The sequence below is a fragment of the Agelaius tricolor genome, unplaced genomic scaffold (genome assembly GCF_023055355.1).
Source record: "Agelaius tricolor isolate 1412-34295 unplaced genomic scaffold, bAgeTri1.0.p SCAF_14, whole genome shotgun sequence".
NCBI lineage: Eukaryota > Metazoa > Chordata > Aves > Passeriformes > Icteridae > Agelaius > Agelaius tricolor.
Genome location: NW_027269274.1, coordinates 16,942,759 through 16,969,207, shown reverse-complemented (window position 1 = coordinate 16,969,207; position 26,449 = coordinate 16,942,759). Strand labels below are relative to the sequence as shown.

The following is a 26,449-nucleotide window of genomic DNA, read 5'->3' as shown; positions in this document are numbered from 1 at the left end:
TGCCTGCAGACAGGCTCATGCAGCCAATGGACCTCCAGGGCCTCCCTCCAGCTGCTGGTGTTGGCATGCACGTCTGTGCCTGCTGTCTGCCATCAGCTGCCGCGGGGACCGGCCTTTTGAAATATTAATTGCCACAGGACTAATGAAACCACAATGTCCCGAGGTGCCTCCCAGGGCTGTTCCCTGAGGGTAAGCTTGTTCCCTGTGGTGACGTACCTGTGAGCTGGGGAGCAGCGGGTGTTGGTAAAGGGAGAACCTGTCCTTGCCGGCCTCCTCAGAGGTGGGGCTGATGGGCTTGGGGTCGGACAGGGAGCGCTGCATGGTCTTGATGGGGCGCGGCAGCGTCTGCTGGCGCTGGGCTAAGTCGGTGGTGAAGTGCTTCTGTGGGGGGACGTGGGCCTTGTTCAGCCGCTCACTGGTGGCAAAGGAGGACTCCAGGAGGCGATGGGGGGACAACGGGGAGACGGGTGAGTAGAGGACCTGGGGAGAGCGGGGTGGCTGGCGGGTCACCAGCTGGGAGAGGGATTCGGCCGGCAGATGGGATTGGTAACCAATTTCCAGGGGATCTGGCTTCTTCTTCTCAAACTTGCCCAGGGTCTGCTGCCGGACAGTGTGGGGGTCCAGGGGGCCTGTGCTCACTATTTGGAGGCTGGTGGAGTAGGGTGGGATGGTGGTGGGCACCGTCAGCTGGGGGACCACAACTCCAGGTTGGGGAGCTGGCTCTGGCTCTGTCTGGCAGGCCAGGCTCTCACCCCGCTGCGTCTTCTCTGGGGCTGAGATGTACTTCACGATCTCCACTCGGGGGTCATGGGTGGTGATGTGAATAGAGGGGGAGACGCGGAGGAGCTGGTCGGGCTCTGTCTGCACTGAGCAGTCGCTGATGGTCTGGATACCCACGCTGGCTGTGCGGGTTGCCCCGTCTGTCTTGCCCTCGGTGCTGGCCTCAGTGTGCCGTGAGGCCCTGGAGCGCCGGCGGCGCACGGGCTGCTCCCACTCCCCGCTGTCCTCCTCATCCGTCTGCACACTGCAGTCAGCGCTGCGCCGCGTCCGCCGCCGCCGCGACAGCATGAACCGCTCCTCGCCGTCCTCCTCATCTGTCTGCACGCTGCTGTCCGCCATCTTCCGTGCCGCAAAGGTCTCCTTCTCGTAGGCATCCCTCAGCCGTGGCATTGAGTTCCTCTTCTTGATGCCCCGGCCGGGCTCCCAGGACTCCTCGACTTGAAGTGACATGTCTGAGGCTGAGCTGCTGAGTGGCCGCTGTGGCATGGGGTAGCGGGGACCGGCAGGCCCCTCTGGGGGTGTCTGGCCCGCTGGGGGCCACGCCTGCCCATTGTGCGGCAGCACCCGCGGTGCCTCAGCGGGCCCCTCGGGTGGGCGGGCAGTGGGCTCCACAGGAGTGGGGAAGATGGTCTTCTGCCGCTTCTGCTCCTCCAGCTGCTGCTGCAGCTGATGCTGGAGCTGGTGGATGTGCTCGAGCTGGAGGCGCTGCTGGGCGAGCTGCTCCCGTTGCAGCGCCAGCTGCGCGTGCCGCTCCTCCTGCTGCTGCTGCAGCACCTGCTGCTTGATGCACTGCAGCTCCTGCAGCTCCCGCTGCACCAGCAGCTGCTCCTTCTCCCGGTGCCGCTGCAGCTCAGCACGCTCCCGCTCCAGCTCCTCCTGCAGCCGCAGCTGCCGCAGCTTCTCCAGCTCCACGCGCTCCCGCTCCAGCTGCAGCACGTGCTCCTGCTGCTTGCGCTGACGCTCCTCTTCCCGCTCCCTCTCCTCCCGCTGAGCTCCATCCAGTGGTGGCTTGGGCGCTGTGGCCACTGGCCCGCTCTCCTTGGGGGCTGCTGGTGCTGCTGGTGCCTCTGCACGGGGGGCAGCTGGTGGCGGCTCTGCTCTCTGCAAGCCACTGGCAGGTGCGGCGGGGGCAGCGGGTGCTTTGGCAGCAGGAGCAGCTCCCACCGCTGCCGGGGCTGTGCTGGCGATGGGCTTCCCCAGGTAGACGGGTGTCTCCATCATCGAGGCTGCTGGGGCCGGCCGACCTGGGGCCGGGAAGCGGTAGAGGCCCTGTGCTGCAAGCGGGACACGGGGGGTGACAACTGGCAGCCTGGCTAAGCTGGCCAGTGGGACTGCAGCCACACCACCTGGGCCATAGGGTCTGTATAGCCCACGCAGCATGGGCCGCAGCACCGAGGCCGGCTGGGTGGTGATGGGCAGGGTGGAGGCGATGGGGGTGTTGATGGTGGAGTAGATCATGCCGTCGGCAGCCCGCACGGTTGCAGTGGAAGGAAGCATTTGCCGGATGGCGCCCAGGCGGACACCAGGAACGTTGTACTGGGCCAGGTTGCTGAAGCCCTGCCGTCCCTCAGGGAAGGTGGGGTTGTACATCCCACCGGGTTTGGGGGGTACAGGGCCCTGCTGCTGAGCTGCCAGCCCCCCTGTGGCCCCCTGCCCGGTGCTGGGGCCATAAGGCAGCACATCAGGGCCGTTGGCATGCCGGCCCCCGTACTGGTCCATGGAGTTGAGGGCAGCACACATGCGGCTGATCTCACGTGCCGTGGTGGCACTGTAGTGGGCCAGGCTGGACTCCTGGAAGCTGGCCAGGTCCCCCCGGTGTGAGAAACGGTAGTCAGAGTAGAGGTTGGAGGCTGAGCTGTACCTCCGCATGGGGAAGGGGTGGCTCAGCAGCTCTCCTGGTTGGCGGAGGTCAGAAAAAGAGCCGTACTGTGGCCCCTGGCCCAGGTAACCCCCCTCGGCAAAGCCCACACTGTAGGAGTGCTTCATGGTGCTGAGGTCCACAGCGGCATCACCTGCTGGGGCAGGGAAGGGCTGATCCCCCTTTGTGTGGTAGTAGCTCATTCCGATTTCAGAGAGGTTTGTGTCTGACATGGAGGAGTAGAGTCGTCCAAAGGCGCTGGCTGGGTAAAACTTCTGCTCCTCGTAGAGCGCAGGTGCCGGGGCCGGCTGCTCCCGGTAAGGGAAGGTCTCCTGCAGCTCTGGCTCTCTGCTGCCATACATTGGTCCACCAGCTTTCCGACCAGGCATCACTGCCGCCTCCCCGGTTTTCTTCTCTGGCATCTTGGAGGTGGGGTTGAAAGCACCCGTGCAGCTGCCACCAAAGGGGAACTTGTAGACCATGTCACAGCAGGCCACCTGGCTCTCTGGCTTCACGCCCGTGAGGTCCAGGACATTGGCTGGCCCCTCCTCCTTCAGCACTTTGGTCACTGGGCCAGTCGCTGCCTCCTCCATCTGCACCATCATCACCTGGGATTTCTTGCCACCCAGGGCAAGGAGAGGGCTCTGGCTCTTCAGCTCTACTGGCACTGCCCGGTACACCTCCGATCCTGGCTCTGGTGGGAAGGCCTGTGGGAGGCCACTGGCATTCTGTGCCCCACCGGTCTGTGTGAGGAGCACGTCCTTCTTCACCATCTGGCCTGGCATGCCGTACCTTGCAAATTTGGTCTGGGGGACAGCAGGAGGCTCGGGCTTGCCACTGGCCACCCCACTGGCTCTGACAGTGGCTGTCTGGACACCCTGCTCCACCTGCTTCACCTGCGCCAAGCACACTGGGCTCCCGGTCCCCTGCCCGAAATCCACACGGCTCTGGAAAGGGTCTCCATAGACCATGGGTTGCTTGGACTGCGAGAGAATCATGGGAGAGGCGATGGCCAGGCTGGCAGTGCTGGCTGCTGCGATGATGGCGTGGGGCTGCTCCTGGGCATTGAGGTTGATGATCAAGGGCTGGATGGCTGTGGACTGCCGGTTGGGGATGTGGTCCAGGGTCAGGCAGTACTTCCTGGCCTCAGTGGCCAAGGATGTGAGATCCATGCCTTGGTCTGTTATGATGATGGGGGCAGACTTCAATGCAGTCCGTAAGTCCACAGCATTGCTGCTTGGCACCTTGGGGCCTGGCTCCACCCGGGACGTACCGGGGATGGAGGAGATGCGGCAGAGGGAGATGTTTTCTGCAGGGAGTGCTCCCCAGCTGTACAGTCCTGTGATGCCATCAGCAGCTGAAGTCACGGCAGGTGCTTTCTGGGCGTGGTCCTTCACTGGCTGTGCCCTGATGTAGGCACCTGTCGGCTGCTCTGGCTCCGGTGTCTGGGTGTAACCATGTGCCAGCAGCTGCCGGCTTGGCCTGGTGGGGGACGAAGTGGGAGATGTCAAGGCGCCAGAGCTGACTGGCTTGGTTTGGCTGGCTGCATCAGCCGCCAGTGTGATCACCATGAAGGGGGAGTCCTGTGAGGACGCCTGCCGAGTCAGGCGTGGCGAGCCTGCCCGATGCGGCGTCTGCGTCCCCTGCGCCACCATGGGGGAAGAGGTGTCCGGGCCAGCAGCAGCAGCAGAAGGACCATCATAGGAGAGCACTGGGCTCTGTGTCTGTGTGGAAAACTCTGCCGTGGCCTTTGTGGTGCGGGTGGGACTCTGTGTGGGTGAGGTGGGTGAGAGCGGAGGGCTGGAGCTCTTGAAGAAGGTGTATGTCTTGGGCAGTGTGGGCTTGCTGTCACTCACGGCTGGGATCTTCTCCCTGGCTGTCTGCACGCTAATCTCCACCGTCCTGGTTCTGGTGGTATCCTCGGTCTGTGAGCCATAGCTGACAGTGCTCTTTGATGGAGTGTAGCTTCTCCCAGCTATGGATGGGGCCTCTGGACTTGGTGAGCTGTAGCTCTGCAGCGCACTCCCAGGGCTGCCTGCTGCTGTTGTCACTGTGCTGGTGCCTTTGCTGTAAGCATAAGGAGTGGTAGTAACCTTGGATACTGGGCTGGGTGCTGCCGGGGCACTCTGGAGCTTGCCTAGGTCTTGTCCCTCTTTTGCAAAATGCTGAGTGACCCGGACATCAGGAATAGTCTTGCCAGTGCTGCTGTCGGAGCTGGCGAAGGAGACAGGAGCAGAGAGCTGTGTGGGGCTTGTGCCAGGGGTCAGTGGGCCACCGTTCTGCTTCAGCAGGTCAGCGTAGGCGCTCTCTGCATTGAGGAAACGCTTCTCCTGGTATGTCTCCTCCTGCCCCTTCACCTTCTCACCCTGCTTGAGGGCCAGGTCAAAGGAAGAGGATTGGTGCATCCTGGAGATGCTCTTCGAGGTCTGCAGGATCTCCTCGTACACTGCTCCTGCCTTTGGCAGGGCACTGGAATAGTCGGGCTGGGAGGGGCGCGTGAGGCCGCCATCGTACTGGTATTCCTCGCCGTATTGGTAGTCAAAGCCGTTCTGGCCCTCAGTACTGCGGTAGCCAACCTGCTGGAAGGTGCTGCTGTAGGAAGAGGCAGGCTGGGCCTGCTGGACCTGCTGTTTCTGCATCATCTCTGCCTTCCGCATCATCTCCTCATAGGCTTCCTCGGCGCTTTTCAGGGGTTTGCTGATGGGCTGGCTGGCAGCACTCTCCACCTTCTCTGTCGGGGAGTACAGTGACATGAAAGTGGGCAGGTTGTATTCGCTGCCAGACTTGTACAGCTTGGAGGTCACAGCATCAAAGCTCTCTGCTTCTGAGTCAATGGAAGGCGAGTACTCGGAGCAGGAGGAGCGGTGCAGCTCCTCCATCTCTGCCGCCTGTCGCAGCTCCTCTGTGGGGGAGGCGTCCTCGATGGGGGAGAGATTGCTGGGGGGGGTTTTGGAGCGCTCCCTCCTCCGCTGGGCCCTCAGCTCCTCCTTGTCACGCTTGGTCTTGCGCGCTGTGCTCCGGATGCGCTGCTGCTCCACCTCCCGCATCTTCTCCTGCTCCCGCAGGAGTTCCTCTTCCTCCCGCATCTCCTCCTCCTCAGATGAATCCTCAATGGTGGGCAGCAAGGGGCCATGTGAGCGATGCCGAGCCTTCCTCTGCTGCTTCACCTCCTCCAGGCGCTGCCGGCGGCTGGGGCTGCTGTCGCTATCCTCCTCCAGAGAGGAGATGGAGGTGGGTGAGGTGCCCGAGGTGTAGCTGGGCGTTGTGGCTGGCAGGGTGGAGGAGTACTCGCCCCGTGAGCGCTCCTCAGGGGAGCCTGTCAGGCTCTCCATCTCCAGCTCGGGCTCCCGGTCCACACTGGTATCTGGCTCCTGGCCAATCTCCATCTCCCGGCCATAGCCAGTTGTGCTGTTCAGCTCGATGGTCTTGAATCGCCGCAGCCCGCCCTGGGCTGTGCTCAAGTCATCACCCTCCACTGCCTCCACGTCTTTGCTCTCCTCTCCTGTGTACATGCTGCTGGCACCATGTGGCAGGCGCCGCTTGGCCGACGCTGGCTCTTTGCCCTTCTCTGCCTCGCTCTTCTGCCCAGCTTTGGGGATGCTGTACTTGGTGCGCCCATAGCCTTCCTCCTCCTCCTCGAGGTTGTCCTCCTCAGCACTCATCTCCAGGATCTGTCTCCGCATGAACTCCTCATCTGTCACCTCTGCCTCCTGGCCCTTGGTCCGGGGGGGCACTGGGGAGAAGCCTCCCTCACTGCTGTCCTCCACATAGTCATGCCGCAGCTTGCTGCCAAACTCATCTGAGGACTCTGCACTCTCCCGCCGCTCCCGCTGGTTCTCCCACTCCTCATCCTCCTCCAGGATGTCCTCCAGCTCCTCGTCTGAGTCAAAGGCTTCAGGGGTGATGGAGAGGTACCGCGGCCGCTGCTGTTGCCGCTGGTCCTCCTGCGGCTCTGTGCGGCTCTTGCTGCGCTCAGGGGACTGTGTGGGTGCACCCCGGCCTTCCAGGAGAGGCCGCATGCTGCTCTCCAGCTTGGTGAGCTCAGAGGGGCTGGGGGGGCTCTGCCCAGCCAGCCCTGTGCTGCTCAGCTTCTCCTCTTCCTGCTGCACCAGGCCGGTGATCTCGCTCTGTGAGCTGGAGATGCCATCGGAGGAGTAGCCGGTGTCGCTGAGGCTCTGGGGGCTGCGGGACAGGTCTGGGGGGTAAGGCTTGCTGCCATCCTGCAGGCAAGGGAGAACACAGCGTCAGATCCAGGCAGCTCCTGAGCTGCTGCTCCTACTTCCCCCAAACCATCTCCCAAGGAGCACACAAAAAGTCTGGGCACCACTGGGAGCGAGCCCAGAGCAAAGGAGGGGGACCATCCTGTGTCCCCCAATTCAGTGGCACATCAGTAACTTGTCTGTGCTAATAGAAGGTGTGCTGCAAGCAGGGGATGGTACAGCAAATGGCCCTGGGCATAAATACATTGGGGGACTAATAAATACGTTTGAAAAACTGGGCCCCCAGCCCCCAAGGCACCCTTCAGAAGCAGTGCTGGCCCCAGGATCCTTGCTAGATGCCAGAAGAAATAAACAGCCCCTTTTAATTGGTTTGACAATTAGGCAGTGTGAGGGACTGAGCCATGGGGACTGTGCCATCACACCCAGCCCTGGTGCTACTGGCAGGACCTGCCACCCTGCCAGAGGCACCACAGACCACTTGATTTTGGGGACCCAAGGAGCCTCTTCCCTGGGGGCTGCACAGCAGTGAGGGGGGCAGCCATTCACTCCCAGCTGGTGGGGACCTTCTGCCATGTCCCCTCCCCATGGGGGGCTCTGCTGGCTGCTGCTGGGATGGTTGCTTGTGGGGAAACACCATCCCAAGGTAGCCAAATATTTCCCCAAATTGTTATGAATTTTAGAAAAGGTGGGATAAAGAGCATGAAAAACACCCACTGCTGCAACATGGAATGCTGGAAAATGAGTTTTCCATTTGACAACAAATCCCAACTACCATTATATTATTTAAAAGAAATGCAGAGGCCAGACATGACCTGAACTATCGCATTTTGCCTGAATTGATGTAATCCTAATAAAAAGAAGGCAAATATCAGCATGCTGCCCTGGAGCCTGTGAAGGTCCTTCCCCATTTGTGGGCACAACTACTGACAGAGGCACAGCTCAGTAGCACGCCAGCCTGGCCAGGGTGTGGTGCCCAGGGATGCTCGGAGCTGGATGATCCCTGAGTGCTCACCTCCTGCTCCTTTGCCCGCGGCGCCTCGGGGAGTGCCTGGCTCTCCTTTCTCTCCACCTCTTGTTTGGGGGTCATGCTCTTCCCCTTTGGAGCGACGCTCTCAGGAGCTCTAGAAGGCTCCGGGGCAGCTTTGGGCAGGGGCTTTTCCTCTGCCGGCACCGGGGGCTTCTTTTCTGCTGGCGGTGGGGGCTTCTTCTCCGCTGGGGCAGGGCTCGGGGTCCTGCTCTGCTCAGCCGCCCGGAGGCTCCTGGCGGGCGAGGGCTGCTGCTCGGGGGGCGCTGGCTCGGCGGGCACGGGTGCCGGCGTGGGCGCTCTCTGCTGGCCGGCGGCGGGCGGCTGGTGCCGCGGGGAGCCGCTGGATGGCGGCTTTGGGGTAGGCAGTGGCATTGGGGCAGGGTCGCCGAGGCTCCCTTCGAGCAGCCGCTGAGTTTGGCAGTTCAAGCACAGCCATTCGTTCTTCTGCAAAAGAATGGAAGGAAAAGTTCTGTTGAAATTCTGGGAGCTTCAGCCCAGCAGGGATCTCATGGAGGAGCTCTGCTGGTGGGACACCTGGCAATGGTGCAGAGGATTCGGCCCACCCAAATCAAATAACCGGCTGTGGAGGGGCATGCAGCATCATAGCCATACCCTGCAAACCATCCACATCCAGCTTCAACCCATCCCTACCCTTGTCCAGAAATCAGAGATGTCCAGCCAGAGGTACCATGGCTGCAGCACAGGGATTGCACACTCTCCCCCACAATCCCTCAGCATCACCAGCTCTTTCATTCTTCAGCCTTGTGGTATTTCAGTTTTAAGTGAAATTAAACAATCAAAGGCATATTACTACCATAGCTTAACACTTCTCAGCTCCATACAGCTCCTCTCTCGCTCTGATTTGTTTTCTTTGATACAATAAAGGTTTAATAGCATAATCATATCACTTATGGCTCTTTTTTCTAGGTTAACAAAAATACTGGCTACACAAGTATGCCAGAATTTCCCAAAGATATTACCCAAAGTACATGCTGTGCAGGAAAAGAACAAGACAATCTTGTCTAGTGAAATTCTCAGCAAGAGCTGTTGTTTTATGGCCTGGAAAAAGCAGAGGCAAGCGGGGCTGAGTGGCAGAGAGCCCACAGGGCTAAGGCAGGGGCTCTGCATTAAGAGATCAGAAGCACTTTCCTCCCCCGGGTCGCCCAAGGGCTATTTTTACCCACCCAGGAATGTCCAGGAATAGGGGCCTGACATTCCCTTCACTTTAGATGTTTCAGCATTTTAAATCTCTTCAGTTTTGCTGCTAACAGCACAATATGCTCCAGGTTCTTTCCCCAGACCTCTCCTTTGCTGCTCCCTGGCTCCCAAAGCTCAGGGTGGTCAACCTCAATGGGTGGCTGGCCCTGAGGAGCTGTCATGCTGTCTGAGAGGTGGTTCTTGGTCTTCATCTGGACCAGCCTGGGGCCAGGGCTGTGTGCCCTGGGATCCCAGAGGCCATGGTCTGCCTGGAGAAGATTGGGTTCATCAAAATGACATTGAGGAAATAGCCTCAGGTTGCACTAGGGGATGTTTAGATTGAGTATTAGGAAAAATTTCTTCACTGAAAGGGTTGTCAAGCACTGGAACAGGCTGCCCAGGGAAGCAGTGGAGTCACCATCCCTGAAGGGATTTAAAAGATGTGTAGATGTGGTGCTTAGGGACAGAGTTTAGTGGTGGCCTTGGCAGTGCTGGGATAACAGTTGGACTCCATGATCTCAAGAGTCTCTTCCAACCTGAACAATTCCGTGATTCTAATCTATGACTCTAAATCCCATACCTATGGGACAGCAGAACTGTGACAGCCTTGTCATCTGCAGGAGTCTCCAGGAGTCTCCAGGTTATGAGGAGATGCTGGAGATGCCTTGCAGCTGGTGGTGGCCAGGAGCAGCAGGGCTTTCCCACAGACACATTTTCCTTCACCTCTGCAGCAATCCTGCCCAGGAGCAGCCATCCAGCCCCACGCTTTCCAGGGAGCAGAGGGGCAGGAGGGCTGCTCCTGTAGGAAAGGGGCAGGTGTAAAACATCCTCCCACACCCAGCACCCTGCAGCAGCCCCTGCTCTTCACACAAACATCTTAAGAATACATTAGGGCTTTGGAGGGCCATTAAAAAAATCCCTTTCAGCACGGTAATATTTAATTACTGCTTAATCAAAGAGAAAGTCTAATTAAGGGGCAAGTGCAGCCTATTGTATCTTAATGATTGCATTTGTCTTCTTTTATTTCAGAACTCATTCCCGTGCCTCTGAATCAGATCTGCTTGCCCCACTCTGCTTTGTAATTATTCCAGACCGCAGAAGGAAATGTGATTGTGTGACACAAATTGAAACCATGCCTCATGGAAATACACGACCTTTCATTTTTCATTCAGGAATCCCATTTTTCTTTGCCAGAGCTCCCTCCCTGATGCAGGCAGTGAGGGCAGGGCACAATGCACAGGGGATGGGTTGGATGTGCCAGGGCAAAGCTCAGCTCAGTTCCTGCCCATACCTGTCTGCCACACCACCACACCAGCTCCCAGCATGGTCCTGAAGGAGCTTGAGAAGATCAGCTTGCCTTGAACTACCCAGCCTGCCTCACTCAGATCCTTTACACCCTCCCTGAATGGGGCATTGGATATCCTCATGATGTCCCAGCCTGCCAGACTTTGGTGACTGGGGAGCTCTGCATATGTGATGGGCACAACTGCTTTTGCCCTTCCAGAGAAAAATTCAAGCCAGAAAGACCATGGAAGGCCAACACTGGCCACCAGTGCTGCAGGTGCTGAGTGCCAATCAGGGCCCATTCAAGGAGCCCATGGAGAGGCAGGTGTCACTGCTGGTGTGATCTCATCAGCACGAGGCTTAGGGCTCCTCCACAACCAGACAAGCCAAGTACTAATCTATTCAATGGGGATGCCCATCCCTGGAAGTGTTCATGATCAGGCTGGATGGGGCTTTGAGCAACCCGGTCTAGTGGAAGGTGACCCTGCCCATGGCAGAGGGGTTAGGGAATGAGATGAAGGTCCCTTTCAACGCAAATCGTTCTACGATTCTATGATCTGATGTCTCTGCAGGTTGGTCTGAGGCTCCTCCCTGAGGTTCCTCCCAGCTGTGGCTCTGCAGCCATTCCTCTTGGCAGCTGCCCCAGTTTGAGCAGCTCACCCTGCCATCCTGCTCTCGTAGATGTGACAGCTCGACTCTTCATGGGACCGCACCGGGAAGTGGATAAAGGAACAATCTCTATTAAAAATAGCTCTGCCAAAAAGATTGTGGAGCTCCACTCTGAAATGCCCCTTGTCTTTCAAAGCAGGCAGGAAGGCCAGGCTACAGTGGGAAGGCAGGAACCAAGGAAAGGCAAGCAGAGAAGGTCCTTGGGCTTTGCCAGCTGTGAGAGGTGCCTGCCAAGCCCCAGAGACACTCAGATTGAGAGACTGGCACATGCTGAGTTTGCATTTTCTTTTACTGGCTTTTCCTTCAGCACCTCTGGGATCTTATATGCTGAAAAGACCCTGCTGACAGTCCTGCACTCTGTGCTTCAATCTGAATCCCTGTGGAAAATCACTGTGAGGTTATGGCAGAAAAGCAGCGAAGGGATAGCTGAATTTTCCTGAGCTGTGGGAGAGCCCCATCCCTGTCACAGCCAGTGCCACGTGGAGCTGTGTGTGAGCACAGACCGTGCTGCAGCAGCCAGCGCAGCATTTGCCATCACAGCTCACAGTGGCTGCAGTGAACGCTCCAGCAGCAGCAGCTGTGAGCTGCCCAGCTCCCACATGCACATGAGGGAGAGAGAAATCCTGCCCACGGCAGCTGTGGGAAGGTGGAGGCAAGCAAAGCTGCCCAAGCCAGTGGGAATGCCTCTGGTAAACCATTCTGAGCTCTTGGTTCCATCTTTAAGAGACCTCTGCAGCCCCATCAACCCCAGCACTGACACCTGTCATGTGTCTGAGGGCTAAATCCCAGGGGGATTTAGGATGTGAGGATGCTGAAGCTGAGGCCCCTCCCAGCCTTGTGCTGGTGACAAATGATCCGTCCCTCTGTCCCTCTCCCGCAGCGTTATCAGCTCCGGTGTTTGGTTATCCCACAGCACCTCTGCTCCCTCTCTCAGGGACTGGCTCTGAAGCAGCTTCCTCCTCCATATAACCTGGCCTCAAGCATTTCCCAGAGAACACGGCCAAGGGGATTAAGCTGCCCCTGAGAAAAATGCAAACATTGGAGGAGCGGCTGCTTTGCTAACAGCTTGTAAATCCCCATTGAGATTAACCAGATCCCACGAAGATAATAATAATTAGGCTGTATTTAGTGCTTTACATGTCCAAACCCGTGGATGCCCAGGAAGCCAGGGTGCCCCTCGTTGGGGTGGAAAATGGGTAAGGAGCTTATGGCAAAGGCACAGCAGCTTCCATCTGAGTCTCCACACTTAAAGATACTGGAAACCTTGGCCCTGATCAGGGTGGGGATTGGGCTTTGCTTGGCACTGAGGCTTGCTGCCTTAGAACTGTGGTGGTGGCCATGGGGGGTGTAGCCAAGGGGAGCACAGTTATGGGGAGCTGGGGCTGGTGAAGGCTGTGGCACGCAGGGAAGATGGGCAACACTGCTGGGATGCAGAGTGGGCTCCAGGCAGAGGAAAGCATCAATAATTAAGAAGAGGGATGAAACCAAAGTGTGCCTGAGATGCCATCTGAAATGAAGAGGCGCTGGCACGGCAGGGCACACTGGAACACAGCCAGCCAGAGGCAGGGGGGGAGGCCACTGGGGGCTGCCCAGCCCAGCTGGTTATCAGCTTACAGCCTTTGAGGGTCACTGCCCTGATTCCTCAGGCTCCCTGCTTTCTTTGCCTCTAAAAAAACTGGGATTTCCAGAAGAGTCACAGGAAAAGTGGGTTTCTGGAGAGACAATCAGTGCTGCTGGGGTCCCAAGAGGCAGGACAGAGTCCTGGGGGCAGGACATGAGGGACTGAGGGAAGGCAGCTTTGTTTAAGACATTGCACCCAAGTGGGAATGACCATGCCAGGTTTCACCTGTGCACGGTGTGAATGGCATCAGGGGTTTGGCCACAATTCCTGCCAGCTCTGCTGAAGGGGCAGCAAGTGCTGTGCCCATGGCTGCCCTGCTCCCCCCGGGTAGGGGGGTCAGCAGTGAGGGCTGCAGGGATGGGGGTGTGCCTGGCCTCCCCAGAGCTCCAGAGCTGGCTGGCAGGTGGCCACAGCCCTGCTGGCCAACCTCCACCGGGTCTTACCCTGCAATTGTTTCAATTTACTAATGGGAGACAACAAAACTGTAATTAACTAAAATAGAAGTCTTCCTGCATAATTCTGGTCAACGTTACCACTTGGCAAGTTAATTAAATGCTCAATTCCCCCAGTGCCGCTGGGTTTTTTTAATGATGAAGCCAGAGAGTTTCAGCATCACAGTTAAACATGAATCCGCTGTTCAGTGACTTGGAGGTCTGAGAGGCTTGGTGGGAGCCAGTGGTGCCAGAAGCTTCCCAGCATCCCCAGTTAGCTGCTGGTTACCAATCCCACCATCCCCATCAGCCCCTAGGGCCTTTGGCTCAACCTCTGCAGTGCCTGGAAGATGCTCAGCCATGGTCTTTATCCCCACACAAACTGCTCCCCACAATCTGACCCTTGGGACTCTGCCCAGTTACTTATGCTCTTCAGCATTATTTTACACAAACAAAACACTATCTACTAAAATACTGGGACAAAAACCTGTACAAAGTAAGATAAGCAGCATGAGGTACAAGTATCTCGCAAGCCAGATCTCATCTCTCAGCATTAAATGCAGTGAATCTCACCAGAATATTTCATTTATTTGCTGACAAGTACTGTGCAGGGCTCATCACTGTGACAGATGGATGCCTGGAAAATATGGAAAACACTTCTGGTATCTGAATCAAGATCCAAATTAACAAGAACCTCATAAAATCACTTCCCAAGACCTCTTCTCAGCCCCACTAGCAGGAAAGCTACCTTTAGGAGGGCTCCTGACAAGCAGACACCTTTCACACACCCTCCCACAGCAGAAATGGGGGCATCTCACTGTGTGATCCCAGTTCCCTAACACTCTGCATCCTTGTGCTAAGAACACTGCAGCTCTGACCGTGCTGTGCATGGTTTTTAGCCCAGTGTTGAAGGAAAGGGACTAAGTCATGCTTGATCACTGGCTGCCAGGGCTGTTTCAGACCCACCTCAGGTAATGCCAGGCTCTGCCTGGCAGGTTCCCCACATTCTAGGTGCTCCTGTGCCCTTCCCTCTCTCAGCTCTCTCAGCCAGCAGCCTCCCCAGGCAACCCTGGTGCTCACTCATTTCAGATGCCAATGCCTGAACACTGGCTGATGCTCACTCCCCCTTGGATTCTGCCCATTCTCCCAGCTGAACTCTCCAGAGCCCCCCCAAATCCCCTCCCCACACCTCTCCAAGCACCTTTGACTGAGCTGCCACAGTTTTGGGACACAGCGGGTGGAAGGGGGTGTGCTGACCAGTGCCAAAGGCTCTTCTCTGGGATTCTTGATTACAGAGGGGAGGATGTACAACAAAATCTGACATGGGGATGTTCACAAAGGGTGCTCTGAACAATCATGTGCCATCAGCAGACAACCACAGGCCTGGTTTTCCCTCCACCCCAGCCTTTATCTCTCCTAGGAGGCTGAGGCAGTGATGGGATTTGAAAAGAGGGCAAGGAAACAAAGCGTGCACTGTGACGATGGAAGCACCAGAGATCAGGAGGAGAGATGGAGCACACAGAGGAGGTGCTTGTGAGATCTGCATCTGTGGTGGGAACAGAGCAGAGGGAATTCAGGTGCCCCAGTACCAGGAAGGGACTGAGACCAAGGGAAACTGGGGGCAGCGTGCACAAAGGGGCATCCCTGGGGAGAGCGTGGGGTTGTGTGTCCCACACCACCACTGACAGCCACCTCCAGGACAGACAGGGCAGAAAGTGTGGGGTACTTTATTCCTTGATTGTGCCTTTTTTTTGCTCTAAAACTACCTCAAAAACCCACTCAAGCTAGATGCAGAACTGTCTCCATGTGTGTTTACTAATGCACACATGCTAATGCAATGCTGCTTCTGAAGCTTAGCGTGTGTGTAGATGCGCATATATATATATATATATATATATATATATATATATATAATCTGTAAACAAAAAAGGAGCACTAAAGGAACTCCCAAGCAGTCAGCTCCAGGGCATGTCTCTGGAGCCCAGTGGCCACACACTGATGCCTGCCAGGCTGGGGGAGCAAGTGGAGCTCCCCAGGCATCCTTCCCCTCACTCCCAGGGTGTAACACCACTCCCACCTAACGCCACAGCTCCCAGCTCCATCTGCAGGGAAAGGCAGAGAGGGGACTGCACTCACCTCAGGCAGCTGAGTCTCCTCAGCTGCCAACTGCTCCACACTAATTGACTTCATTACCATCAACTGGGCAAGTTTTAGCACAACCCCGGGCTTGCAGATCAGCTCCCCTGAAAGCCACCACAGTTATTTCAATCCCTTGCTATTTATAGCATTTGACTAAGCCACCCAGTGATGTGTTTTCCAGCAACAGACTATTCTTATCTGTTCCTGTGGCCTGTCTCAGGCTGATGGAGCTGATGGTCCTTCCCCAGCTCTATTTTAAATGTGTGTGATATATTGATGGCCTTCACACTGCAATAATGTGATTAAAAGCAGCACAGGGTAATGAGCTCGCCGAGATGAGCTCTGCCTCACAGGGCTTGTTTTCTGCCTCCCATCTGCTCCACTTCATCCCTTCTCTGTGCTGGGACCTCTCTCAGGTGGAAAATAGACACAGAAAGAGAGGATGGAAGAAGCTGCACACAATGGCTGAGCACTGGAGTTGCTGTCAGTGTGTTGGGAGGGAAGGACATGGGCAGAGGCATCTCTGAGCCGTGACAGCTGCAAGGAAGATGGTGTGTATTGCACCAGTGCTCCCTCCCCAAATCTACCCAGAGGGGACCTGGAGCCAAGTGTCAGCTCCACAACCCATCCCCTTTACTGGGCCATGGAAAGGGGAAGGCAAGCAGAGATGGGCAGCCAGACAACAGCCAGGTGCCAAAGTGGCCATCGCAGTCCTGTTCCTTGTCTGTCCCTTCCCCCTGCACGTCTCATCCCAGGGATTATGCTCCCTGCTCCTCCTGCAGTAGGGATGAACCAGCCCTGCACAGCAGAGCCTGAGGGTCAGCAAAACAGCTCCCATGGGGCCTCCCACCCTGCAGCTCGATCCTACACACAGCCAGTGGAGGATTATTGCAGCTGAAAGTCTCTGACTGATGAGTAATAGCAATGCTACCCTCTGCTTGCCTTCGAGGAACAGCTGTGCTCTTGCCAAGTGCAGCTTACTGCGCTGCCGCAGCCGAGGCCGGCCTGTGAGCAAAGGGGAAAGCGCCGCTCTCCTCTGCCCCCGCAGGAGCTGCACACGGGGCTGTCACCACCACGGCCAGCCTGACCCCTGCAAACCACACTGGCCACCAGCTTGGGTCAGGGCATCCCTCCTGGGCAGTACCTCCTGTGGCAGAAGTGCAGGCGGAATCACAGAATTATGGGATTGTTTAGGTTGGAAAAGAGCTCTAAGATCGAGTTGAACTGTTACCCCAGCACTGCCAAGGCCACCACTAACCCACATCCCAAGTGCCACACCTGCATGTCTTTTAAATCCCTCCAAGGGTGGTGATTCTACCACTTCCTTGAGAACCCTGTTTCAGTGCTTGACAAACTTTCTGCAAAGACATTTTTCCTAATACCTAATCTAAACCTTCCCTGGCACAACTTGAGGCTGTTTCCATTATCCTAGCACTTGTTACTTGGGAAAAGAGACCAACCCTCTCCTGGCTACAATGTCCTTTTACATAGTTGTAGAGAGTTGAAGTCCCGCCCTGAGCCTCCTTTTCTCCAGGCTGAGCGCCCCCAGCTCCCTCAGCTGCTCCTCAGTTGTGCTCCAGACCCCTCCCCTGCACCGCTGCCTGCTGCAGTAAATGGATGGACTTTTTGGAGTGCTGATCTGTGGACAGGTATCCTGCTCTGCCGTCCCCTGGGCTGTCCCAGGGCTCCCAGCAAGGGTCCTACCCAAATCTGGCTTGACAGAAGCTGAGGAAAATGCCACCAACTTTTCCATGATGTCAGGAACTATGGTGTTAGTCAAGCTCAGATTACTTTTTGATATTGTTATTTCCCTGTTAGACCCCAAAAATTTTATTCCCCAGAACTGGGAAAGCAGCTCACTTTGACTGACCCAAATGCCAAGGGGCCAGTTGGACAACCTATTTGGGACATCTGGCTGGGACCCCAGAACAAACCCCTGGTTCTGGCATCCAGCTGAAGCCCCCACAGCCAGCAGCTCCCACCCTGGGAGCTTCTCATCACCTGCATCCAGGTGGCCATAGCCAAGAGCCAGGTTCCCCCCTGCTCATCCCTGCCCATCTTCCATCCCCTCCAAAATTAGGGCAGCTGCTGTGGCAGGAAGCACCTTCTGTATTTTTGGAGCTTGAAAAAAAAAAATCTTTTTTGAACAGCAAGAATGTTTCTAAGTCAAAGGATTTAAACTATTTTGCAATCAAGGAAGTGTATTTCCAAACGAGCTGAAGGCGAGAGCCTGGGTGCTGTGTGGGCTGTGTGAAGGGGCTGCTAAAAAAGGGTACACAGCTGTCCAAAATTTGGAAACCGGTGCTTTTGCAGAATATATATAGACATCCCTCCCCACTCAACATATTTCCTTCCAGTTCATTAGATTAAAAAAAAAAAAAAAAAAAAAATCAGTAGGATATTGAGGAGAGCACTTTGATGCTTTTGGCTTGTCTAAAAGCCATGGGACCGATTACCAGGGCTGTGGGTGAGCATCCATTGCCCTGGGAATGGCCTGCAGAGCAGCAGGGTCACTGCCATGCTCCTGCACTAGCACAGACATCCAGAAAGGAATCAGCTGCCTTTGGGAATGGGAAGCAGAGGTGCCAGCTCCCAGCAGGGCAATGGTGGTGGAGATAAACTTGAGTGGGTTTCCCTGGAGATGGTGAGGAGGGGCCATTCTCTCTGTTACTATCAGCCACTCCCATCTGCACCTGGTCACCCCTCAGCACTTTGGTCCAAATTTCACATTTCACCCTTGATTTCCCACAGTTGCCACCACTGCATAGCAGCTTTGACACTCATTTATCTCTGCTGTTATTTCCAGTCTGGATGTGCTCATGTTTTTTCTTGGCCATTGGTTATCACCACACATCTTCTGCTACCTTGACCATTACCTGATGTTTCCTTCTGCAATGAGCAGGTGGAGATAAAACTGCCCCTGGTCTGGGATGGACTCAAGATGGAGCATCTTTCCAGAGAAGTGGGAGAAAAGTCATGTCCAGGCTGGACAGCTGGAGGTGCAATGATGGGAGGTGACACGCGAGCATGTGCTGAGTATTTAAGAAAAAGAAAAACAGGAGGAACAAGAGAGCAAATCTGATGCTGAAAGCAGTTTTCATTTTCCTTTTCACTGAGCCTTACTATTCCTCTCTGTTTCATCTCAGAGAAAGAACTAAATTAACTACCAGCTCAGTTCCGAGAGACTGGATCCAAATGGATGAAGTATTAAGAAGATTTTCTGTTCACAATAAAATCCAGGCAACAGTATTAAAGCAGCAGAGGGTTTGGTCTGCTTTTCACAGATTAGCTATGGCTGTCCCAAGGACGGCAAGCTCTAATTTTCCCATTTTGCTCCAACGTGACATTTATGGAGCTGTCTGGATCATTCACAGTCATTGCAGACTAGACTGGGAGAACACCATCTCACCATGTAGAAGAGAGGAACACAGCTCTTGTTCTCCACCATGTCCAAGCTCCCTGTCCCTTCTCACCCACAAACAGACCAGTTGCTCCCAGCACAGCGTCCCTGAGGACTGCTGGGCTCCTGCTCTGCCACTGCCAGGGTGCACCCACTGAGAAGCTGCATCTTCTCAGCAAGCTCCAGGGCCATCCAGCACAGCTCCCCCTCCAGCAGCCATGAGCACTGAGCCAGGAGTCTACTCTCCCAAGTGATAACAAAGTAATATATTGTTCATTTTTGTCTGAATCAATCTGGGCATGCATTGTAATTTACTCTGTGATCAGGTACTCCTTAACGAGATTTATCAGCCTGCCAACCAGCCTTATCTTTAACAGTGCCCATTATCAGGATGTATTTCTCAGCCAAGGTTAGCAGCAGCAGAGCATCTCTGAACACCAGCTGCATGATAACAATCCCACAATAATGCCCAGGAGATGTGAAGCAGGTCCAGCAGAGCCCATATCCAGTCACCATGGGCCCCACTCCCATGGTGGAGGTGCAAGGTGCTCCTCCTGGCTATTTCACACACGTGTGACACAGGAACTGTGACTCCTCAGAAGCCATTTGAAACCTGCATGCAGAAGATTTCAAGTCTGCAGCAAAAATAATGCCCGCTAAGGGAAACCTGGCCAACTCTGCAGAAAACAAATACAATACTCTATGTGGTTTTCCAACTGAATGGAAGAAAATCCAAGAAAAGCTAAGTTTATCAGAGGAGTCTTATTTAACCAAAACCTTCTTTTTTCATAGGCACTAGTGTTGACTAAAATATCCAGCCATACAACTAGCAATTTGCTGCATCTGATAAAAGCAGATTCAAGCTGTCTGATTGCTCTGTTTTAAATTGCAGAGAGCCCCAAGTGTCTATCAGACACTCATTTCCAAACCAGAAGAAAATCAGCATCTCGGGAAGCTTCAGCTTCCTCCCCCTAGGAGCTGCTTCCCCTGTCCCCTCACCCCAATGCAGTCCAGCAGCAGCAAACTGGGTCTGAACCTCTTTCATGATCACAAGGCATCATTTCAAAGCAGGCTGGGGAGCCATCAGAGGTATGGCTTGGGAGCTGAGGAAATCACAAACTAATATCCTGCAGTACCTGCACATAAAGCTTTCCAGGCTTTAAATATAGCTATATTTTTTAATATTTTCCCAAGAGACAACCCTATGCTGGCAGAGACCAAAACCCCCACGTGGAGGTGGCTGAGGGTACTCAGGGCTGAACTGCTAAGAGCCACCAAACCCCTTTTCCCATGGGGAGCAGATACCTGCACTCCTCCACTGGAGGAGATAGCAGCATCCATGATTTTTGCCCTGAACTGCATGTGTGCCTAGAGAACTGGGTGTTTTGGTTTCTGTGGGCAGTGCTGCTTGACCACATTAAATGACTGCTGCTTCAAAAGAGCCCATGCACCCTACTCCAGGCTTCAGAGCCCTGAGTCCTAATTCCAGCAGCAGAAATATTTAAATTAAATGAACTACCTTTATGGAATAAATCAAGTGATAAGCTTGAAAAATTAACTCCCTTAATCTTTTATGCTGCTGTGCAGGTCAATAAACTATTACACTAAAAGGCTGGGAAACGTTCTAGAAACATGAGTTGTTACAATGGAGATGGATAAGCCATTTTACTTCCCAAATTATACACAGCAGCATCTTTCCACACTCATGCCTCGCACACCCTCTCCCATCCCCTCACCTGTTGCCCATGGCAGAGCTGGGGTGGCAGGGCCAGCATCTCCCACCTGCCTGAGGTACAGCTCCCAACCATCCTCCCCAGGACCATCCCCCATCCTCACCATCTGTCCTCATCTTGAGTGTTTCCTGACTCCTTCCAGCCCACATTTTGGGCACTTTGATGGAGTCAGGAATCATGAGCTGCCTACAGAGGGATAATGTGTCTTGGTGGGGCCAATTCAATTTTCATCAGCTTCGGAACTTATTTTAAACTTAAGATTCTTTTGAAAACCTCCTTATTTTAACTTAAACCTCTGTTAGGAATAGCTGATGGCCACCCAGCTGGCACGGGGTGACTCGATACCCTGACCTGGATGGATTCTCCCACCAGCAGCACCCAGGCTCTCTGGAGCCAGGAGTAGGAACTGCTACAGCTGCTGGGGTGGGAGAGCTGCAATTTTCCATTTCAAGAGTAAATGCAGCAAGAATGAAGCTGAGAAGCCAAAAGGAAATGGTGAAGTTCACATAAAATGGTTGCTTAAAAAAATTTAAAAATCATACAAATCACATATTTACTCAATTTGATATGAACTATGAAGGCATTTCCTTCCCCAGCTGCCCTTTCTGCAGACAGACAGATGCCTGGGGGACTTTGTGGCTCCTGAAGCCACAAGAGGAACCACCTCACTTAAACCCTTTAAGTAATTTAAGAAGCTCCACTTTAAGAGTAGTTCAGGGCCACTGCAGAAAACTGCTCCTCTAAAGGCTGGCAACACTCCCCTGACTTCCAGCCTGAAGAAAAACCCAGATTTGTTAAAAATACTTCCGCCTAGCTCTAGTTTGCTCCTCTTCTCCTCATGTCCTATTTGCTCTCGGCAAACAGATGACTGTTGGTCATACTTAACAGCTCTGAGTAAACCAGGCAATTATGTAAAGAGGGGAATTTCACAGCTCCTTCGCAGAGCCAGTGCGGGTGTTGGTTGCCAGCAGCCAGTGGGATGTGCTGCCGCAGCTCCCTCACCCGGGCCGGGCTCAGCCCTGCACATCCCAGCACCAGCCCCACAGCCTGGAGCCTGCCCTGGCTCGGGCAGAGCCGTGGGCAAACCCACCCCACCAGCCTGGCCTCATATCCACACCCACACTTTGTGGGGTTATTCCCAAACCAAATACCTGTAGGATTGCTTTTCTTTTTCTTTGAGAATATTTTGTCTCTGAGTCAACCAAACCCCTCTGAAATCAATGCTTACTGCTTCCACAGGCTTGGGAACCAGGTGCTCTTTGAGCTCCAAACAATTAAAATACCCTAACCCCCAAAAAAGCCCTAAAACAGCCCTTCATGTCAGAGCTCAGAGACTGCTACTTATCTCCCAGTCATGACACAAATAATGACCAAAGACTGCTAGCTATGGGACAATACAAAGCATTCAGTGATCCCATCTGAAAATCCCAAACCAGATCTCTGAAATTAAGAAATCCCTACTATCGCTCCCAAGGGTGTCTCCAGCTCCCCCAAACCCTCCCTTTGTGTTCCAGTGTTTTGCTGTACTCTCTTCCAGTATCCCATGGCAATGAGGTCTCTAGGCTAACTGTGCAAAACACCTTCTCCCCACCTCCCAACCTCACCTTTCTTCGGGGTTTTGTGTTGTGGGAAACACAAAAGCAGACAGTGGATTGTGCTCTGCCATGTGTTAGGACACAGAGTGATTCCCACCCTGTCCTGGGTACAGGAATTCACATTTTTGGTGCAAAGAGGCCCCCAGAAAATCTACTTTTGAGGCTTTTCATCAATCCAGGGAAAAGGGTGGTGGAGGTGGTTCTATATCTATTTCCTTACAGTAACTCCTTCACAAGGAAATCACGGGAGAGGGCATCAAGGGATGAGAGCAGCATGAAGGACTTGGGCTGTTCTCCAGATACTTAAGGTCTCCTGATGTAGGGTTTATTTCATTTAAACTATCTAAAATTTGGGCATCCAATTTCAGCAAGTCACCATCTGCCCCAGGTGGGAGATGAGAAGCCAAATCCCTTGCAAGGCATCACCCTGAGTGGGTACCACTCTTTCCATCAACTTGGAGAGATAAACCCGAACCTGGGGCGGGGAGAGGGGCAGATAAACCCTCCCCTTCCCTTCCCAGCTCCACGGCACGGCCAGCAGAGGGTCCCCGTGCCGAGCAGCCTGGGCAGAGCAGAGGCTCCTGAGCACGGCACCGCTCACCCGCAGCACGCTGCCTTATTTTAGCAGGCAGAGCAGATGGCAGTGGGAAGATGAGGAGGCAAAGCAGCAGTGAAGAGAACGCTTTGGAAATAAAACCTCATGCTCTGCTGAGGGGGTCTGGTGCATTTGGATGGTTGTAGCCAGAATGAGCTTTGAGGCAGCTCAAGGGTTCGCTGGTGGGGGACCTATAGCCATGGAGAGGAGAGACAGGGAAAAGCCTGCCCTGGTTCCCAAATACTGCTTGGCACAGACAGGGACAGCTGGCGCTGGCTCAGCACGGCCTCAGTGAGGCAGAAACAGAACTGAAATAATCCTCAGCAAAGGAGGCAGAGCCCTTGCAGAGGCTTCCAGCCCTGATGAGAGGGTGCTTGGGCTCCACTGGCTCCTGCCCATGGGACAGGAGGAAGCTGGGACTGTTCCCTTCCCCTGTATCACCATGGATTTTTGCATGGCTGAGCCTGAACAGCTCTCAGGGCTGGATCTTCCCTGCCTGAAACACAGGAGATGCTCTGCAGAGCACTCTGGGTTCTGCACCTCTCTGAGCCTCTGCAGAGCTGGGGACCACGGCAGCAGCACGCAGGGAGCAGCCCAGCACCGAGCCTGGCCCGCAGGCTATGCTGGGGAAGATGCTTTACTCACACCTGCCCTGTGCCGCTGCCAGCACAGCCCCCTGTGCCCCAGAGGCTGAACCCCACAGCACGGCTGCCAGGACGCCCAGAGACACCATCCACATGGCACAAGAGCTGTGACATCCCAGCTTCCTGCTGTCCCCTTCACCCTGTCACATCCCCTGTGACCAGCAGCATAAAGCACAGCAGTAACCACAGCCGTGTCCCCCAGATCCCTGTGCCTCCACCGTGCCATCCAACACACAAAATGAAACTACAGCAGCTGCACCTTTGAAATTGTTTCTCTTCTAAACACCCCAGAAAGTTGTTTAAGTTGCAAAGTATTACCTGGGGCTTTCTCATCAGATTCTTAATTAGCTGAAACGATTTGCTTTGTTGGGGAATTGCTTCCAGGAGCTCCTAAAGAGCTTTAAAATCAGCTCTAGGAACAGCCTCAGAAGGGAAATGCATTTCAGCTGGGCAGCAAGTCCAGCAGTGGGCTACACCTCTGCCCACCCCCACCCCAGCAAATTCTACTCTGCCACACAAAGAACTGAAGCAATTTTTGAGAAAAAGTTTGATATTTCCTTCTGTTGGTGCAGGAGGGTCCCCCTGGCTGAGCTTCTCAAGCTGCTGTTTTCAGGCTGGGGGCACATTTAATTCCTGGATTCCTGGCATTGTCCTTGCTGGGAATTCCAGCTCCCTGCTGCTCTCAGTGCACCTGTGCTTGGCTGTGACTGCATCAGGACTATAAACCAACCACCATTCAGTCTGCAAACAACAATTTAACAACCAATGCTAAATCCAAGCAGGATGTTTTTTTTAAAGAGAAGGTGCCAGCATTTCTGTTAATGGGCTGCTTACTTATCACAGCTCATTTTGTGTACCGCCTAGAAGATCTCACTTCTCTAGGTGTCATTTGAAGCAACATATTTAGAAACTCTTGGCAAAGTGCAAAGGAATAAATAATTTTGGATGTCCTTTTGCCAGAGGGCAGACACATGAGTTCCTACTCAGTTTCCTGAGGGTGTGGCTATGCTCCCGCTTTAAATTTTGTGTAAATTTCTTATCAATTTTCTTATGCCTGGCCAGGACTGCCTTTAAAATTTGGGGAATTTTACATTAAAATTAATAAGGTGGCAGAGCAGCCACTTGCAGGTGGAACCCCATATCATTGCCCCCAATGCTGGAGGTGATGAGTCCCAAGCAGATGCTGGCACTCCCTCTGGGAGATCATGGAATCCTAGAACAATTTGGGTTGGAAGGGACATTCAAGACCATCTACTTCCAAGCCTCAGCCATGAGCAGGGACACCTGCCACTAGACCAGGTCACTCCATGCCCTATCCAGACTGTCTTGAACACTTCCAGGGACAGGGCATGCAGAGCTTCTCTGGACAATCTGTGCCAGGGCCTCACCATCCTCACAGCAGAGAGAAATTCAGTTTGCACTGGAGCAATCAATGTCCTTAGGAAGCAGGCAAGCCCCTGGAGACACTGGAGACCTTGCTGGCCCAGCCTCTGGCACTCTCCTGAGCTTTGTCAGTTTCTCAAGGGACATTTCCTAATAACTCCCTATTTTCTCAGAATGATCACACATTTGATGGAGCATTTTATCCCCTGGTGGCTTCTAAATATTGCCTATGCTTTCTAAATATTGCAGGGTGAACACACAAGGGAAGGAAAAGGGGAAGCCCAAGCTCTGGAAACACCTTTCCACAGAAGCAGGGAAGGGATAAAAATCGAAGAAAGAAAGGAGTGTAATCACTGCTGGATCAAGCATAAGCAGCATCTCTGTTAATGCCCTGGCTTACAATTACAGTCACTTCTGTTAATAATGGCACCTCCTGGCTCATCCCTCCTATGCTCCCAGTGGTTGGAAAGGAGCTACTTTACAGCCTTATGTGAAGAAAGAGGCTATGGAAGCATTGGGGTTTTTAAGGAATCCTGTCTCACCACCAAGGAAGCTGCAGCATGGCTTCTGTCTGCCCAGTGGAGCAGCTGCTCTTAGGCACAAAAAGCCAGGGACACATAGGAAAAGGAAGCTGTTTCAGATGAAATGACAGGGGCAGAGATGATGAGCTGTGCTGAATGAGTTGACTGAGGGCCAGGAAATGAACAGGAAGTGGAAAATGGATGGACATGTCATTCCCTCTTCTGCTCTGTGGAGAAAATGCAGATGGAGGAAGCCAGGGTTCACAAGGTCCTGTGGCAAGGCTTTTAAGGAGGTAAGAGGCAGATGAACTCCCTGGAGGGGGTCAAAGTGCCTGTTAAGGTTTGGTACCCAATTCCTCCTCATGCCAGGATGTGGGTCCCCAGAAGCCATGCAAGAATTTCCTCTGGGAGAATGGAAAATTAGTATACATAAACCTATTTCTAGCATCTGGGGCTTTGCTGTCCAGCACCTGCCCTGGGGTGCCACATGGGGACCCACCTTCTGCAAGTGTCTCACACCTCCAGAAGACAAACTGTCCCTGTGAAACATTTTCCTCTCAACTTCCATAGCAAATGTCAACCAAAAAGGCATTCAATCATGTGCTTCCACTCAGTCCCTGACCCCTGTGGCAGAAAAATCATTGGAAAGATGGCTGTGAGGAGGCCACAGGCCACACTAACAGCTCCACCACCGAGACTGAGAACCACTACACATTACTGGGTAATGTAAGAATGAAACGTTGCTCAAAATATCCATTCAGAGACCTTCCCAGGCTCAGAGTCTCAGTATGCTTCAAAGAATGAGCTTGCTTTCATTTTCTATTTCACTTTGGTGTTTATTTTTGCTTCAGGCTGGTGCCATCCACCTTCCCCAGCTCATAAGCCCAGTAACCAGGCCAGGGGGAGGAGGAAGGAGCGGCTCCTTAGTGCACCTCCATGCTCCATTCAGCTTTCTGCCTTTTCACATGCTGTGAGGTTTTGTGCTTAAATTAGAGGCTGAAGAGCCTTTGCTCACAGTGCTTGCTCCTCAGTGCTGCCCAGCAGAGGATGGCTGCATGCAGGGAATGCTGCACTGGAGCCCAGCTGAGTCCTGGGCACTGCAGCACTGCAGAATCCCAACTCCCCCGGCAGCATTAATTATACAGAGCCTCCCTCTCCACCACAGAGGAAGGCTTTGTTTCACAGGAGAGCAGAGTTTATGCTGCAAAGCAGGGAAACTTGAGGAGAGGGATGATGATGAGGGCCCAGCTCCACCCTATATCTCCTGTCAGTGCCACCTGATGGGACAAGCTTGTGTCCCCCACCAGCAACCTGATCACCCCTACCCATGATAGGGGGACTGGAACCAGATG

At 54.2% G+C, this 26,449-nt stretch overlaps 1 protein-coding gene across 2 annotated transcripts in view; it reads right to left on the bottom strand.

Annotated features, from left to right (window-relative positions):
* BSN (bassoon presynaptic cytomatrix protein) overlaps positions 1 to 26,449 on the bottom strand; it is an 88,368-nt gene that overhangs the window by 7,461 nt on the left and 54,458 nt on the right. For both annotated transcript variants that reach the window (XM_071439963.1, XM_071439964.1), the window contains exons 4-5: positions 7,871 to 8,329; positions 217 to 6,858 (exon numbers count right to left, since the gene is read on the bottom strand). In XM_071439963.1, coding sequence (XP_071296064.1) covers positions 217 to 6,858; positions 7,871 to 8,329 — 7,101 coding nt within the window. The remainder of the gene's footprint in view (positions 1 to 216; positions 6,859 to 7,870; positions 8,330 to 26,449) is intronic.